The 14,600-nt window shown below is 45.2% G+C and overlaps 1 protein-coding gene across 4 annotated transcripts in view; it reads right to left on the bottom strand.

Annotated features, from left to right (window-relative positions):
- LOC104000580 (alpha-N-acetylglucosaminidase-like) overlaps positions 1–14,600 on the bottom strand; it is a 76,241-nt gene that overhangs the window by 45,385 nt on the left and 16,256 nt on the right. For 3 of the 4 annotated variants that reach the window (XM_065094005.1, XM_065094008.1, XM_065094009.1), the window contains 3 exons: positions 2,419–2,500; positions 1,215–1,321; positions 220–304 (listed from right to left, as the gene is read on the bottom strand). In XM_065094005.1, the coding sequence (XP_064950077.1) occupies positions 220–304; positions 1,215–1,321; positions 2,419–2,500 (274 nt within the window). The remainder of the gene's footprint in view (positions 1–219; positions 305–1,214; positions 1,322–2,418; positions 2,501–14,600) is intronic. The other variant, XM_065094006.1, reaches the window with a different exon arrangement.

Below are 14,600 nucleotides of genomic sequence, written 5' to 3'. Positions count from 1 at the left end.
TCTGCTGTTGAAGAGCTAACACTAAGTTCTCCAGCAGGAATATTTGTGCTATGTTATATTTTCTTTGTTAGTAAGGCTTGATTATAAGAATTGTATTAGCAGTATCTGCATTACCCATGGATATGCTCAGTCCTTGGAATTAACTTAAGAGCTTGCATATAAAAGAAATTACTAGCAGCATGAATAAAGGTTTCTCAGAAGATGGAAAGAGAAATGTACCAATTGTATATGTGACTTCTCCTGCCATATTCTGCAGAATAAGTGAACATTGTTTCAAATCTTAAATGAGTAATTTGTTGCATTACTGGAGGAAGGTCACAATTAAATTTAATCAATTTATGGATTATAATATTATCTTCTGCGATGACATGAAAGGGTACATAATTTCTCAGAAAACATTAAAATATGACAGTGGTGGATGCAACCCTTACGAAAAAGAAAAAGCAAGTATACCAGAAAAGATATTAAATAATTGACAGTTGCTAATTTACATTATTTTAATAAAAGTGAATGACTACTTCTCTTTCATTTATGAGATGGAATAGAAAAAAGAGATCCAGCCAAATCTGGAAGAAATAGTTCACGTAAAAGAGCAACATGAAGAGTAAGCTAAAAAATATCACTAACACCAAGTCAACCCAACAAAAGAACAAGCAAACCAAGAAAACAACGTCTCAGTTGCACAAATTAAAAAAACCTTATTTAAGCCAATAAGATGCCAGGATGTGCCAATTACTCGCTGCCAAAATAGATTAGTGAATACCTACTTTTAAATCGTATTGATAATCTCCCTAATATATAAAAATAATGTGATTAGAACCACGATAAAAAAGCCTTATGGAATTGGTACGATAGCCCCACACTAATTCTGTCAAGATAAAGCATTTATTTTATGCTGATCTTTAGATAAAACTACAAAGGAGAAGTTCCTTAACACCAAATGTGTATATTTCAGAATTCATACTAAAACGCTATTTAAATGGAAGATTTTTCTGACAGTATTGATACTGACACAGAAAAATATAGGCTTTGCTAAATGAAAAAAATGATGATGCTGATAAACAGAGCATCGCAAACCTAATTCAAGTGCAAAGAATTACATGGTACAATTTTTTAAAGCTTACAAGGCCCTCAAAGTCTATACTATTGAGATTATCGATGACTAACATCCATATTTCTATCCCACCAATCAAGATACGAATATAAAGTAGTACCTTTAAGTTGTTGTTCCATAAATGCCTTTCCAATTTCTATAAACAAAGGATCAGTTGCATCTAAAAGATATGTACAACACCACCTTGGATCACTATGAACTGTAAACCTGTAGCCAAAGAAGAAAACAAAATATCACCCTACAATCAAATGCAAAAATGTTATGAACAAAAATTCTTTGTATGAAGCAACTGATACAACACTGCAAACAAAAAAAGATGCATAAGTTGCATTATTGAAACCTACTTAGAAGAAAAACGACAATTAAGACATACTGCAAGGAAAAGATTACATTTTACTTAAGGTTAAAAATTCTCATAACATAGTTTCTTAAATAATCTATATCCATTCACAGCAGTTCTTTTACTTGAGTTTCTGAAGTAGTGGTTGAAGCGAAGAAATTAATCTTTAAGATCCAAACTACTATTAGAGATGGAACAAAATTTTGGTTATAACAGTTGATATAGACCTCCAGTATTATCAGTCTGACCGAGGACCAATTCCAGATCTTATTGATCAGTACCAATGTCTTTATTTATTTTTTATCATGAGACTGAAAGGTACAGGTCAGTATATCACCCAGTGTGCTGGTACCATATCAGATTTATTGGTTACAAAAACTGACATTAGACCAATATTTACATTTTTTCTTTCGTATCATACAAATAATAAGGAATGATAATGCATTAATACCCAGTGTTTTCTTTTATATGATTCATCATTGGTTTTGTTTTGCATAAATAACTGTTAGCAAAAACTTTATATTCTTTTAGACTTGGTAAATCTGAAAGGTTTAATTATTTTGCTAGCAAGTCTAGGCTAGCTGCTTATTGATCATAGGTTGATCATTAGATTACACAATTTTAGGCAACAATCTAATTACTGATCACAACAACTTCATAGAAAAGCAGAAAGAGCATTTCAAAATTTTGATTTATCTAATACATCATCAACATAAATAGGTTCATCATAGAAAGTGGACGGAGATGAATGATACAGTAGTGCAGACACCCAACAAAATACTGTCTGATAAATATCAAGATCATATAGGAAAAAAAAAAAAGAGAAAATGACAAGCTGCCATTGTACCAAAAAAAAGGAATGACATGGTACTTCTCAAATTACGAAGATTAACAATGATCAAATTGCAATCTAAAACCATATCTCGGATAATAGGTAAAACAGTATTTAGGTCATAAATCATACCAATTTCCAAGGTGAGTAATTTTAGCTGAAGGAAATTTGGATTTCAACACCGAAGGAACATTCCCAGAAAAGGCAGGAAGAACTGCAAGTAAAATTGTTGCAAACTTACAGTATTGAAAACTTTAAACTGCAGAATAATAAAAATATATAAACCAATACAAAGGCACATTATAAATTAAGTCATGATATTTTTATAAACAAGTTCATAAATGGCCCAACATGAATGCATAAGGTAACCACGAGAAGAAACTTTACCGAAATTATAAACTAGCTTCAATTGTTTCTGCACAATTCCAATGATTCTCTATGTTTAGGACCCAAAAATGGCTGATAATTAATAACAATTGCTACAACATTTTACCATTAAGTAGGGAAGGAAGAACAAATGTCCAGTTTAAAAAAGTAAAGTGAACAGACATCTGCATGTCAAATAAGATGGTGGCGCATCGAGATTAAGACCTTCTCTGACCATTGCTGAAACAATTTGACTCAATTTTAACAGTTCACCTATTTTCATACAGCATAATAAATCATTAATTGGATTGAGGACTCTTCTCTTAAATCCTTTTTCTAAAAAATAAAAAATTATGTATATAAAAAGGATTTCTCATACAAAAGCTAGGTCCATCGTATCGTGCTGACTGATGGTATTGGTCATGGGTAGACCAGTACATACCGATTGGTACCAGCATATCGTACATTGGGATATATCGATTTTAGAAAAAAACTGAAATTTTTTATAAATTCAAAAAATCTCTTTTTAGGTTTTTTATCCTAAATTAATGGCAATTTTATCGTATTTAACAAAGAATATTGTGTGTATGAGCCATAAATAATGTATAAGGCTGTGATTAAGTCTAAATGCCCCAAATTTGGGCCTAAATGTAAGACAGTAGACCTAATTGGGACTACCGCAAGAGAATGACCTTAACCATCTTTAATCTTTATAAATATGCAATGATATGCCTCTAATTATATGAAATGATAAAGAAAACATAAAAAGAAGCTAAATACCTTAAAATTAGAGAGGAACTCCATCAGATCCCAAATTTGAATCCCTCTTTTATCTAAATCAATAGCTTAATTACTACAAATCATCGATTAGAAGCTTTAATCACAAGCGAGAGTGTGAGAAAGAGTCTGAAAGAGAGTGAGAATGAGAGAGCTAATGAGAGTGAGTGAAAGAAGGGCGAAGGAGGGGGGATTTAAAGCCCCAAAAGAGGGCCCAACGGTCAAATTGACCATTGGGGTCAAACTTGACCCTTTTCATATTGTTTCAGGCAGTACGCCAAACGTGGAACCCACACTAACCTGAAGTTCAGATCTGAAATACCAAATTAGCTTGAGTTGTACAAGATTGCAACACAAAAGCATAAGAGAAAAATATTACTAGTGAGAATGAAAAGGATAATTAAGCACTAAGGTACTCAATTCTCGGCAAGTAAAACATCACTCATTTAGTTGTCGTTTAGTTGATAATGAAGCCCATACAATCCTTTAAGTCCATTACCAATTTTGATTTCAATATAAAACTTTCTTGCTAGCAAGGAATGTCCTCTCGTGTCAACCAGCCAAATTGATCACTATTGTCACGGACTTAGCTGGTTTTGCCTAAGTCGTGCGGCACCCTTGCGTATCCGTCCACATGACACAACCTTTATTTACAAACATAAAACAGCCACCAATCCCAACTAAACTGGGGTTGTTAAACCTTCGACCGTCCCTCTACATACTGTGCAAAGCATTAACAAAACAAAAGACACGAACATACATAAGCATTACATCAAACATCTTGTTTAGAAGTTTGTCCGTAACATTCTCCCCCACCCATTCCTTCAACGTCATAGTCGAAGCCTTTGCCGACACTGTAACTTATCACCTTTGCTAAGTCTTCAATCTTCTGCTCCAGCTGCAATAGACCTCTTGGCTCCCAGTTGCTCTACGCTGCTGTTGTTGAGTAGTCGAACTTTTGACCCTTTGTTATGCAACTGTTCAGAGCTTGTAAAGTATGTTTGTAATTTGCATTGTCTATGAAGTGTTTTCGGAAATGTTTGCTTGTGGATCCCGAGTGAGGCGTTTTCTCTAACCCGTTTTCTCGTTTGTAGGTCCTAAGGGACCATGGGAGGCTTCGGGGAAGCTGACCTTTGCGGACGGACACGCAAGGGTGCCGCACGACTTAGGCAAAACTAGCTAAGTCCGTGACACATCTCTTGGCTCCCAGTTGCTCTACGCTGCTGTTGTTGAGTAGTCGAACTTTTGACCCTTTGTTATGCAACTGTTCAGAGCTTGTAAAGTATGTTTGTAATTTGCATTGTCTATGAAGTGTTTTCGGAAATGTTTGCTTGTGGATCCCGAGTGAGGCGTTTTCTCTAACCCGTTTTCTCGTTTGTAGGTCCTAAGGGACCATGGGAGGCTTCGGGGAAGCTGACCTTTGCGGACGGACACGCAAGGGTGCCGCACGACTTAGGCAAAACTAGCTAAGTCCGTGACACATGGTATCAGAGTGGGACAAGCACTCATAGAAACACTTGGCATGCAAACGTGAGGGACCTAGCGGGGCTGCGTTGAGGGCAGTCAGCACACACCAGTGATTTAAAAAGCGCTAGGCGCCAAGGTCCAAAAACGCCCGAGGCGCTAGGCGCTCGCCCAGGCGCTCGCCCGAGCGAAGCGAGGCGCTAAAATATAAAAATATAAAATATAATTAATAAATATAATTATTTAAAATTTTAAATAAAATATAAAAATATATAATATAATTAATAAATATAATCACATTAACAGTATAAACCTGCTGACGGAGAAACGAGGAAGCAGCGGCGAGCGGCGGCAGCAGCGGCGACGAGCGGCGGCAGCGGCAGCAGCAGCAACAGTGGTGAGCGGCAGCAGCAGCAGCGGCGGCAGCGGCAGCGGGAAAGGGAAAGGGAGCGGAAGGCGCGAGCAGCAGGAGGCCTCGAGGGAGGCGCGAGCAGCGGGAAGGCTCGCGGGAGGGCTCGCAGGAGGCGAGAGGGCTCGCGGGAGGCGCGAGCAGCGGGAGGGCTCGCGGGAGGCGTGAGCAGCGGGAGGGCTCGAGGGAGGCGCGAGCAGCGGGAAGGCTCGCGGGAGGGCTCGCAGGAGACGCGAGCAGCGAGAGGGCTCGCGGGAGGCGCGAGCAGTAGGAGGGCTCGCAGGAGGCGCGAGCAGCGACAGCGGCGAGCAGCGACAGCAAGCGACGAGATCGCGATCGGGATCGGCAGCAGGTTAGTGTTGGGTTAGGGTTGGGGTTATATCGGTTTAGTTGGTTCGATTGAACCAACTAACAACCGAACCAGGACCGAACCAGACCTAAAATTCTGGTTCGGTTTACCCAGGCGCTCGCTCGAAGCGCCCAGCGCCTGGGCTCGGGCGAGCGCCCAGGCGGCGCCTGATTGAAGCGCGCCGCCTGGGACATTAGCGAGGCGCTCGGGCCTCGCCTCGCCTCGCCCGAGCGCCTAGGCGAGCGCCCGAGCGCCTTTTGCAATCACTGGCACACACGCGATCGTTTGGGGGAAAACGAGCATGGAGATGTAGGAAAAAGGAGTCGCTCGGAAGAGCGGGCATCTGAGAGTGACATTCAGACGAATAGCCAACCCTTTGTGCAAGAGGCACCACGAGGACAAGCAAGCTGGGAAGAATGCAGAGCACACAAAGGTTAGGATGGCTTAGTTTGAGCTACGGCTCAACGTTGACAACTATACTTGATGGTGCTCAAGGCAAGCGAGGCGCTTGGTAAAGGATGAGACCATGCAAGGTGGAATGAATTGCTCAACGACCGAAAGAGTTGTGCAAAGCTCACAGAGGTGAGGAGAATTGCTAACTCAAAGAATTCGGTTCTCATGCAAGGGCTTGTATGCGGACGATGGAATGTTCGTGGCCATCCCAAGGCGATTGAAACTCGGCGCCATGGAGCATTGAAACTCTCTTCGGCATGTGAAGGATACGTCCGTAGGAGGCTGAATTATGCAGCGAGTTCAGCATGTTGCTAGGCCTTGAGTGGTGCAGCGGGGGCTGTATTGACGTGGAGTCGCAATCTAGCAAGTGCGTTTGCAGGAGGCAGAACAATGCACAGTTTGTTCAGCAAATCGGAGTAGTCCAAGGGGATGGTGGTCTCCGAAACGAAGAGAGATGTTGCTCCAATGGGATAGATATCCAAGAGGGATAATTCTCGGCTCTCCAGAGGGAGAATCATGTGCAACAGACTGCACATGTTGAGGAAGAGTACCTCAACAAACAACAACTCCACGAAGCTTAATGGACCGAGCAAGCGGCGAGGAGTCGTCGCATGATCTCGCTTGAGAGAATGCATTGGAGGATGCATTGCGAGATCAAGTGGGGGAGCAACTCAAAGCAACACAAATGAAGGCACACTTGAAGTCGATATAGATATCGGACTCAAGGGAGGGCTGACCCGTGGAATGGTGGGCACGAGGGCCACCATCAACTCAATGCAAAAACGAGAAGTGAAGCAACTTGGGTGTAACTTGTCAAAGTACCCAAGCCGCATGAAGGGAGCCGGCGTAGAGGATGGAGCATGGAGCGAAGGCATAGTGCTTTCCTTGGACAGAGGTTAAGGACATGAACTCTTGCAGAGACAAGAGCAAGATCATGTTGTTCCATGGGTCCTTCATTCTGACGGAGCGGACTCATCTTGCATTGTGCCAAAGACGAAGGGAGCTTCTGGGCACATGCACCTTATCTCGGAGAAGCATTTGTTAGAGGAACTAAGACGACTCAACTTGCGGAGGCGAAGTTGGGTTCAGAAAAACTTGGCACAGGGCAAGAGGACGCGGAGGCGGGTACTCTTGAAGAATATGCCACAGTGTTGCCATTCAAGTTGTCATAAAGGAAGCGGTGCGCAGCGGAGATTGTGCTGGTAGGGGCAGAGGCCCAGGATCCAGACAATGGTGCACCATTTTCAGCGAAGTCGATAGACTTCGGGAGCTACTAGGCGACGGACTGTCCTAGAGCAGTGCTTCATCTAGGTGCGACCCAAGAGTGGGTGGATGAAGGTCGATTGCCAAAGGAGCGAACAAAATCAAAGTTGAAGGAGACCCTACGATGTATTGGCAGAGGCCACACATGGAGGGATCACAATTCGAGTTCATCCCACAAGGATCAGAATGCAATGGAGATGTCACCAGGAGACGACATGGTGCAGCGAATCGTGGTGGAATAGTTTGTGACAATGCGATACACACGACATAGTCCCGTGAGGGACTAGATCATACGGAGGTATGATCGGGAGCTACTGGAAGCTCCACTTCGGTGAACAACACGACGGCAAGAAGGGCTATGGATTCAAGGAGTGAAGGTCATGGTACCGCAGAGGCGGATCTTCCGTGCGTGTATCGAATTTTGCATCGGATGAAAGCCTTGGTCATCAGCATATGGGGGCTGTGTTACACCAAGGAAAAAGTTCTAATGCAAGTACCAGTGAGTCCCATGGGAGGGACTTGATAATGCAGAGGTATGATCGAAGCAGTTGGAGAGCTGGACTACTCCAGAGCCCATATTCGCTTAACGGAGCCCGGCAAGTCAGAGGACAAGGTCGAGTAAGCGAACGTTGCTACCAAGGAAGCTAAGGAGAACAGAATCGGTGCAAATCCTACAACGTGATGGCAGAGGCCATGCATGGGAGTTGCAGTCTATCTTTCCATCGACCAAAGGAAGCTGCTTGGAGAACACAGAGGTGTTAAAACAGAGGGTCGAAAGGGGCGAGGAAGCGACGACGAGTCCAGAGGGACTTAGCTACCCAAAATCAAGCATCAGTTAGAATGGAGGTGGACTCGGAGGAGTGCCACATAGACATATCTACTGATCGTGAAGAAAAGGGATGCAGATGCGAGGCAACGGATAGTAGGGCTATGGGCATGGCAGCGCCATGGTACCGTAGAGGCGGGACTTCCATGAAAGTCATTAATCCCTTGCTCTCATGGAAGGAGAGCGCTTGGTCATGAAAGGGGCCTGGGAGTTGGAGCATGCAGAGGCAAACTCTAAGTACCGAGACAAGGTTGAAGGGCGGAGGTCAAGGAACTTCGTAAGACCGGTGTCAACAAGCTTCTCATCAAGATAGCCGAAAGTGAAGGACTTTGGGTCATGCAAGAGTGCACGACCAAGGAACGAAGCAGGCAGTACGTGGTGTTGTACCTTTGCTACTCAGTGGAGTAGGCGGCCGGGTTGATGGAGAAGACAGTACAATCCCATAGGCAACTAAAACTACTAGAGACTTACTCCAAGTTGGGGTGAAAACTTCCTGCATTCCAGAAGTTCGATGGCATTGAGAAGGTGAATCACAGTAACTAAGTCAACGCAAGGAGTGCAAACACTTCAAGTGCTTCAGAAGTGTGAGCAAAGAGCAGGCGAAAGCCAGTAACCAGCTAGATGCATTGAGTACAACCTCGAGGAGGCGGGCGAAGTCAAGTAACTTTTGCCTTCTCAACTCTTAAGAGAAAGGGCGAAACCGAGTACCCCAATTCTCTTATCTATCCAGCAGAGGAGCTCTGCACAGGTTCAAAGACCCTTCGAAGATAATGGAAGATAATAGTTGTCAAATCCTCACCAACGGTGATCAATGCTACTGAGAGTAGATTGTCCGCTTCATTTCCCAACGAAATGCCAATCGAAAGCAGAAGTGATGCGAACCTACTTGGAAGTGACAACTAAGTGAAAGAAGAGTCAATGGACAAATTTTGTGGTGGAAGGACCCAAAACTTCATAAGTTTGCGAGGCGATGCTCGTTAAAGCTCCAACAAGCATCCCCCCAGTTCAAGCAGCATGAGGCATTTGAGAGACTGACGCATAGTAAGTATAGTCTTTTCCTTCATCTGAAGGATCCGCAAGAACCAACAGGGATCAACATAACTCAACCAACCCCACACTAGAGTTAGAGTCATTGGCGAGTTGAAGCAATATGGCGGATCAAAGGTTCGACTACTCAAAAACAGCAGCGGAGAGCAGTTGGGAGCCAAGAGGCACATTGCAGCTGGAGCATAAGATTGAAGACTCAGCAAAGGCGAGCAGTTGCAGTGTCGGCAAAGGCTTCGACGAGGACGTCGAAAGAATAAGTGGGAGAGAATGTCACGAACAAAGTTCTAAATAGAATGTTTGATGTAATACTTGTGTATGTTCGTGTCTTTCTGTTTATTCATGCTTTGAACAGCATGTAGAGGGACGGTCGAAGGTTTAATAGTCCCATTTTAGTTGGGTTTCGTGGCCGCTTTAGGCTTGTAAATAAAGGTTGTGTCATATGGACACTTGTGAGAGATTTTCGATCTGTAATTGACCATTTTGACCCTTTGTTGTGCAACTGTTTAGAGCTTGTAAAGTCTATTTGTAATTTGCATTGTCTATAAAGTGTTTTCGGAAATGTTTGCTTGTGGATCCCGAGTGAGGCGTTTTCTCTAATGCGTTTTCTCATTTGTAGGTCCTAAGGGACCATGGGAGGCTTCGGGGAGGCTGACCTTTGCGGACGGACATGCAAGGGTGCCGCACAACTTAGGCAAAAACAGCTAAGTCCGTGACACCACAGTCTTTTTGGTACGGTCAACAGCTCCAAAAGTCCCACAGGCTTCCGTTACTCCATCTTGTCTTGTTGGCAAGTGAGGCACGTTCAAACATATTCCTCCACATCAGTCCCCATCTTCGGCCAGTAGAAGGCCCTCTCTACGAGAGCCAAGGTTCTGTGAGTGCCCAGATGTCCAGCCCAAAGAGAATCGTGACACTCCCTTAAGAGCTCACGCCTCAAATTGTCCACTCGAGGGACATAAACCCGATTCCCTTTTTTGTAAACGAGTCCCTCCTGGACCTAAAATCGTCGTGCCTTGCCTTCTTTGATGAGCTGCATCAAGGTTACTGCTTGGGGATCACTGTACAGTCCATCCATGATCCTGGAAAGGAAGTTGGAATGCAACTGACATGCTTGGCCTCTGCCCTCCAATTGTACGGCATTCACATGCTCCACTTTCCGACTCAATGCATCGACCACGACATTTGCCTTTCCGGTCTTGTACTTCATTGCCATATCAAACTCAACCAGGAAGTCCTACCATCGTGCTTGCTTTAGGGAGAGTTTCTTCTGAGTTTGGAAATAGCTCAAAGCGATGTTGTTTGTCCTCAGCACAAATCGTGATCCAAGAAGGTAGTGTCGCCAAACTCATAGACAGCGGACCACCGCTGTCATCTCCTTCTCGTGCACCGGATACCGCTGCTCGGTCTCGTTGAGCTTACGGCTCTCATAGGCCACCAGATGACCCTCCTGCATGAGTACTCCCCCAATAGCAAAGTCTGAAGCATTTGTATGGACTTCGAAGGGCTCCCCATAGTCCGGCAATTTGAGCACCGGTTCTTCCAACACAGCAGCCTTCAGATCTTGGAACGCAGCTTCACATTTATCAGACCACCTCCAAGGCTGCTCCTTCAGCAACTACGTCAATGGAGTTGCATGCTTCACATACCCCACTGAGAAGCGTCGATAGCAGTTAACGAATCCAAGGATGGATCTTAAATCTGACACCTTCTTTACAGTTCACCATTCCGCAACAGCTTGCACCTTCGATTTGTCCATTTGAATGGAGCCATCACCGATTTGATGCCCCAAGAATAAGATCTATGTTTGAGCAAAGTAGCACTTCTTCATTTTCACAAACAAAGTATTTTCCCTAAGAACCTTGAAAATTATCCGAAGGTGCTCGACATACTCCGCCAGCGTTTGGCTGTAGACGACGATATCGTCCAAGTAGACGACCACGAACTTATCCAAATACTCTTTGAATAGTTGGTTCATAAGAGTGCAGAACGTGGCCGGACCGTTGGTTAAGCCAAAAGGCATCACCAAGAACTCAAACGCTCCATACCTGGTCACGCAGGTAGTCTTCGCTTTGTCGCCTACAGCAATGCGCACCTGCCAGTACCCCGACCGGAGGTCGAGTTTATAGAAATACTTGGCTTTGCCTAATTGATCGAATAAGTCCGCAATGAGTGGGATGGGATACTTGTTCTTCACCATCACTTTATTGAGGGCTCGATAATCGACGCATAGTCGAAAGCTCCCATCTTTTTTCTTTTGGAAGAGAACTGGAGCTCCGAATGGTGCTCTAGAATTGCGGATGAGACCACCGCTTAGCAGTTCACATAACTGCTTTCTGAGCTCTGCCAACTCTGGAGGGGGTATGCGGTAGGGTGGTCTCGCTGGAGGCTTCACTCTTGGCTCCAACTCGATATAATGATCCACACCTCTGCGTGGCGGTAGAGTCTTCGCCAACTCAGGTGGCATAACGTCTGTGAACTCCTTCAGGACGTTAGCCACCATAGCAGGTTCATGAATAGCCTTCTCGTCGAGTGTCTCTAGCTTCATAGCGGCCACGAATGTTAATTCACCTTTTCGTACCCCTTTCTTCAGTTGTAATGCCGAAATCTAGTGGGGTTCCTTGGTTCCTCTCCGAGAGACGGTAACCACACAGGGGTCGTTACCTCCCATCATACATAGAGAGTTTAGGAATGGCATTGGCACTAACTTTGCTGCGTGCATAAACTCCATCCGAAGAATCACTTGGAAGTCGTCCAGTGGCACCACCATCATGTTTGTGCTCCCGCTCCATGTTCCGATCTTAATGGGAACTCCCTTTGCCAACCCGGAGATCCGCTTAGCCTTCGAGTTCACCGCCTTCATCCGACTTAGGTTTTTCTCCAAGATCAGTCCAAGTCGCTTTGCTTCTCGATCAGCAATAAAGTTATGGGTAGCGCCCGTGTCCACCATTGCACGGGTTGTTTGGCCATTGAGCTTAATGTCCACATACATCAGCTCGTTATTCCCTGCTTTCAATGGCTTTGACTTCATGTTCACCCCCACTTGACCCCGTAATGCATTCAACAAATGCATTGCTCCCATTCGGGGACCTTGCGACTCCTCATCGTCGCTACTAGATTCTGAACTACTTGAACTGAGGGCGACGACTTTGCCCTTGTCCGATTTGGGGGGATGGATGAAAGCTGTTAAAGCATTGAGTGTCTGTTTCTGTGGGCACTCCCTCACCATGTACGGCCCTCCGCACAAGAAGCATCCGCCAATCTTCAGGGGCTTGCCTTTTGAGCTTGGCCCTTTGTGGGAACTCTTCTTCCTTTGTTCGCCCTTGGGCTCTTTCCCTTGAGAATATTTTGAAGGGCGATTTCCTGAAGATTATTTCCTTTTTCCCGGGTCCTCAGAGGTAACAAAATCGGTGAGCCTTTCTGCGACAGCAATTGCCCCGATCATATCAGTGACATTCCTTCGATGCAGTTCTTGTTGAGCCCAAGGCTTCAAACCATCGAGGAAGCTGAACAGTTTATCCTTTTCAACAATGTCTGTCGTACCGAATCGTACCGCCCGGTACGGGCGGTACGTACCGGTCCGACAGGCCAGCGGTACACGGACCGCCCGGTACCGGTTCGCACTGTAGCAGTACAGTGCACTGTAGCAATACAGTGTACTGTTGTAGTGCACTGTAGCAGTACAGTGCTACAGTGCACCAGTACACTGTAGCACTGCACTGTAGTAGTGCTACAGTGCTCGGTACACCGTACCGTACTGGTACCTAGCCCAGGTCGAAATACCGGTACGGTACGGTATTGCGAACCTTGCTTTTCAGACATGTCCTGTATGTCCAGCATTTGTGCAGAAAATTACTTCACGTAGTCTCGAATGGAAGTACTTTGACGGAGTTGTCTTAGTTTCCTCCTTGCGACGAACTCTGTGTTTTCAGATAGAAACAGAATTCTCAACTCCTGCTTCAAGTCCTCCCATGTGTCCACCTGACACCGACCTATGTTAGATCTCCTCCTAGCGGGTTCGCCACCAAAGTTTTGCATCCTCGTTCAGATACATAGTTGTTTTTGAAACTTTGGTATCTTCAAAATCAGGCCTTGTAGCTCGAAAATACTATTCCATGTCAAAGAAGAAATTCTCGAGCTCTTTTGCATCCCTAGTACCTCCATAGCAATGAGGCTCAGGTGCCCTTAGATTTTGTGGCGGTGCAACGCGAGTGTTTCTCCCTCCCACATTTAGTGCCCTAGTGAGTGCTGTCACTTTAGAAGTGAGATCCGCCACGACTTCATACAAATGTTGCATGGAGTCTTTAGTATCATCCGTCAATCGATCGACTAGGGCCTCAACCTTGTCGATTCAGGATTCAGCTTCTTCTTGTGAGCTCTCTACCCCAAGAAGCCTTCGCTGGCCTTGGTAGAGTTCCTCCAAGCTCGCTTCAAGAACATCCAAGAGGGTTTCCACCGTTGTGAGTCTCTCCTTATGGCTCTTCTTCCCGGTTGGCGCTCTAGATTGCGCCTCCTCCGCTCGCGGAGAGTAGCCAATTTCTCGCTCATCATGTTCGCTGCCACGATCCTCCAAAGTGGCTCCAACGACATGAGAGCGAGTTTGCATTTGTAGCCCACCTGCGGCTGCTTGGGGTAAAGGTCCGGCTTGCCCCACCTTGCTTGATTCGCCCCGATGCTTTGCCATGGCGAAATTGCAAAGTTCCTTCGCTGCTTGCTCGAATTGCTTGCCTGCTCTGATACTACAATGTCACGGACTTAGCTAGAATTGCCCAAGTCGTGAGGCACCCTTGCGGCCAAGACGCGAACTTAGCTTGAGTTGCATAAGTCACGACACACCCTTGCAGCAACTTCTCGGACTTAGCTGGGATTGCCTAAGTCTTGAGGCGTCCTTGCGACATATGCATCCGCAAAGGTTCAGCCTCGTTGCAACCTCGTACAGGTCTCAAAGGACCTGTAAAACAAAAAGTTGATTAGATTGAAAATGAGCGACGGACAAGTCCCGACGTCTCGTAAAGAGGGAAGCTTTACAAGCAATTCAGCAAGCACCTTGTGTGCACAGAAGAAAAGAGAGAAAGGAGGAAACCAAGGACTTTAGAAGGTAGAACGAACAGTCGCAAGTCCACAAACAACTGCTCACCAGGTGCCGAGTGCGAAGGCAAGTTCCCGTCAAGTCAACGTGCGAACTTGTGAAGATTTTTCAATGCCCGACAATATACCGAAGCCCCATCCAGCCCTATGCCACCCGGGGGGTTCCAGGGTGCTAAGATGGCTGACATTTTGCGCGCTACAACGAGCTGCAGAAAACAGCTTGTGGCATGCGAAAACGGAGCCATTTTGGGGCTTTTTGACCCAGCACGATGAGC

Source organism: Musa acuminata, chromosome BXJ2-1 (genome assembly GCF_036884655.1).
Source record: "Musa acuminata AAA Group cultivar baxijiao chromosome BXJ2-1, Cavendish_Baxijiao_AAA, whole genome shotgun sequence".
Taxonomy (NCBI): domain Eukaryota; kingdom Viridiplantae; phylum Streptophyta; class Magnoliopsida; order Zingiberales; family Musaceae; genus Musa; species Musa acuminata.
Note: the sequence above shows the minus strand (reverse complement) of the source record. Positions and strands in the feature narration are given on the sequence as shown.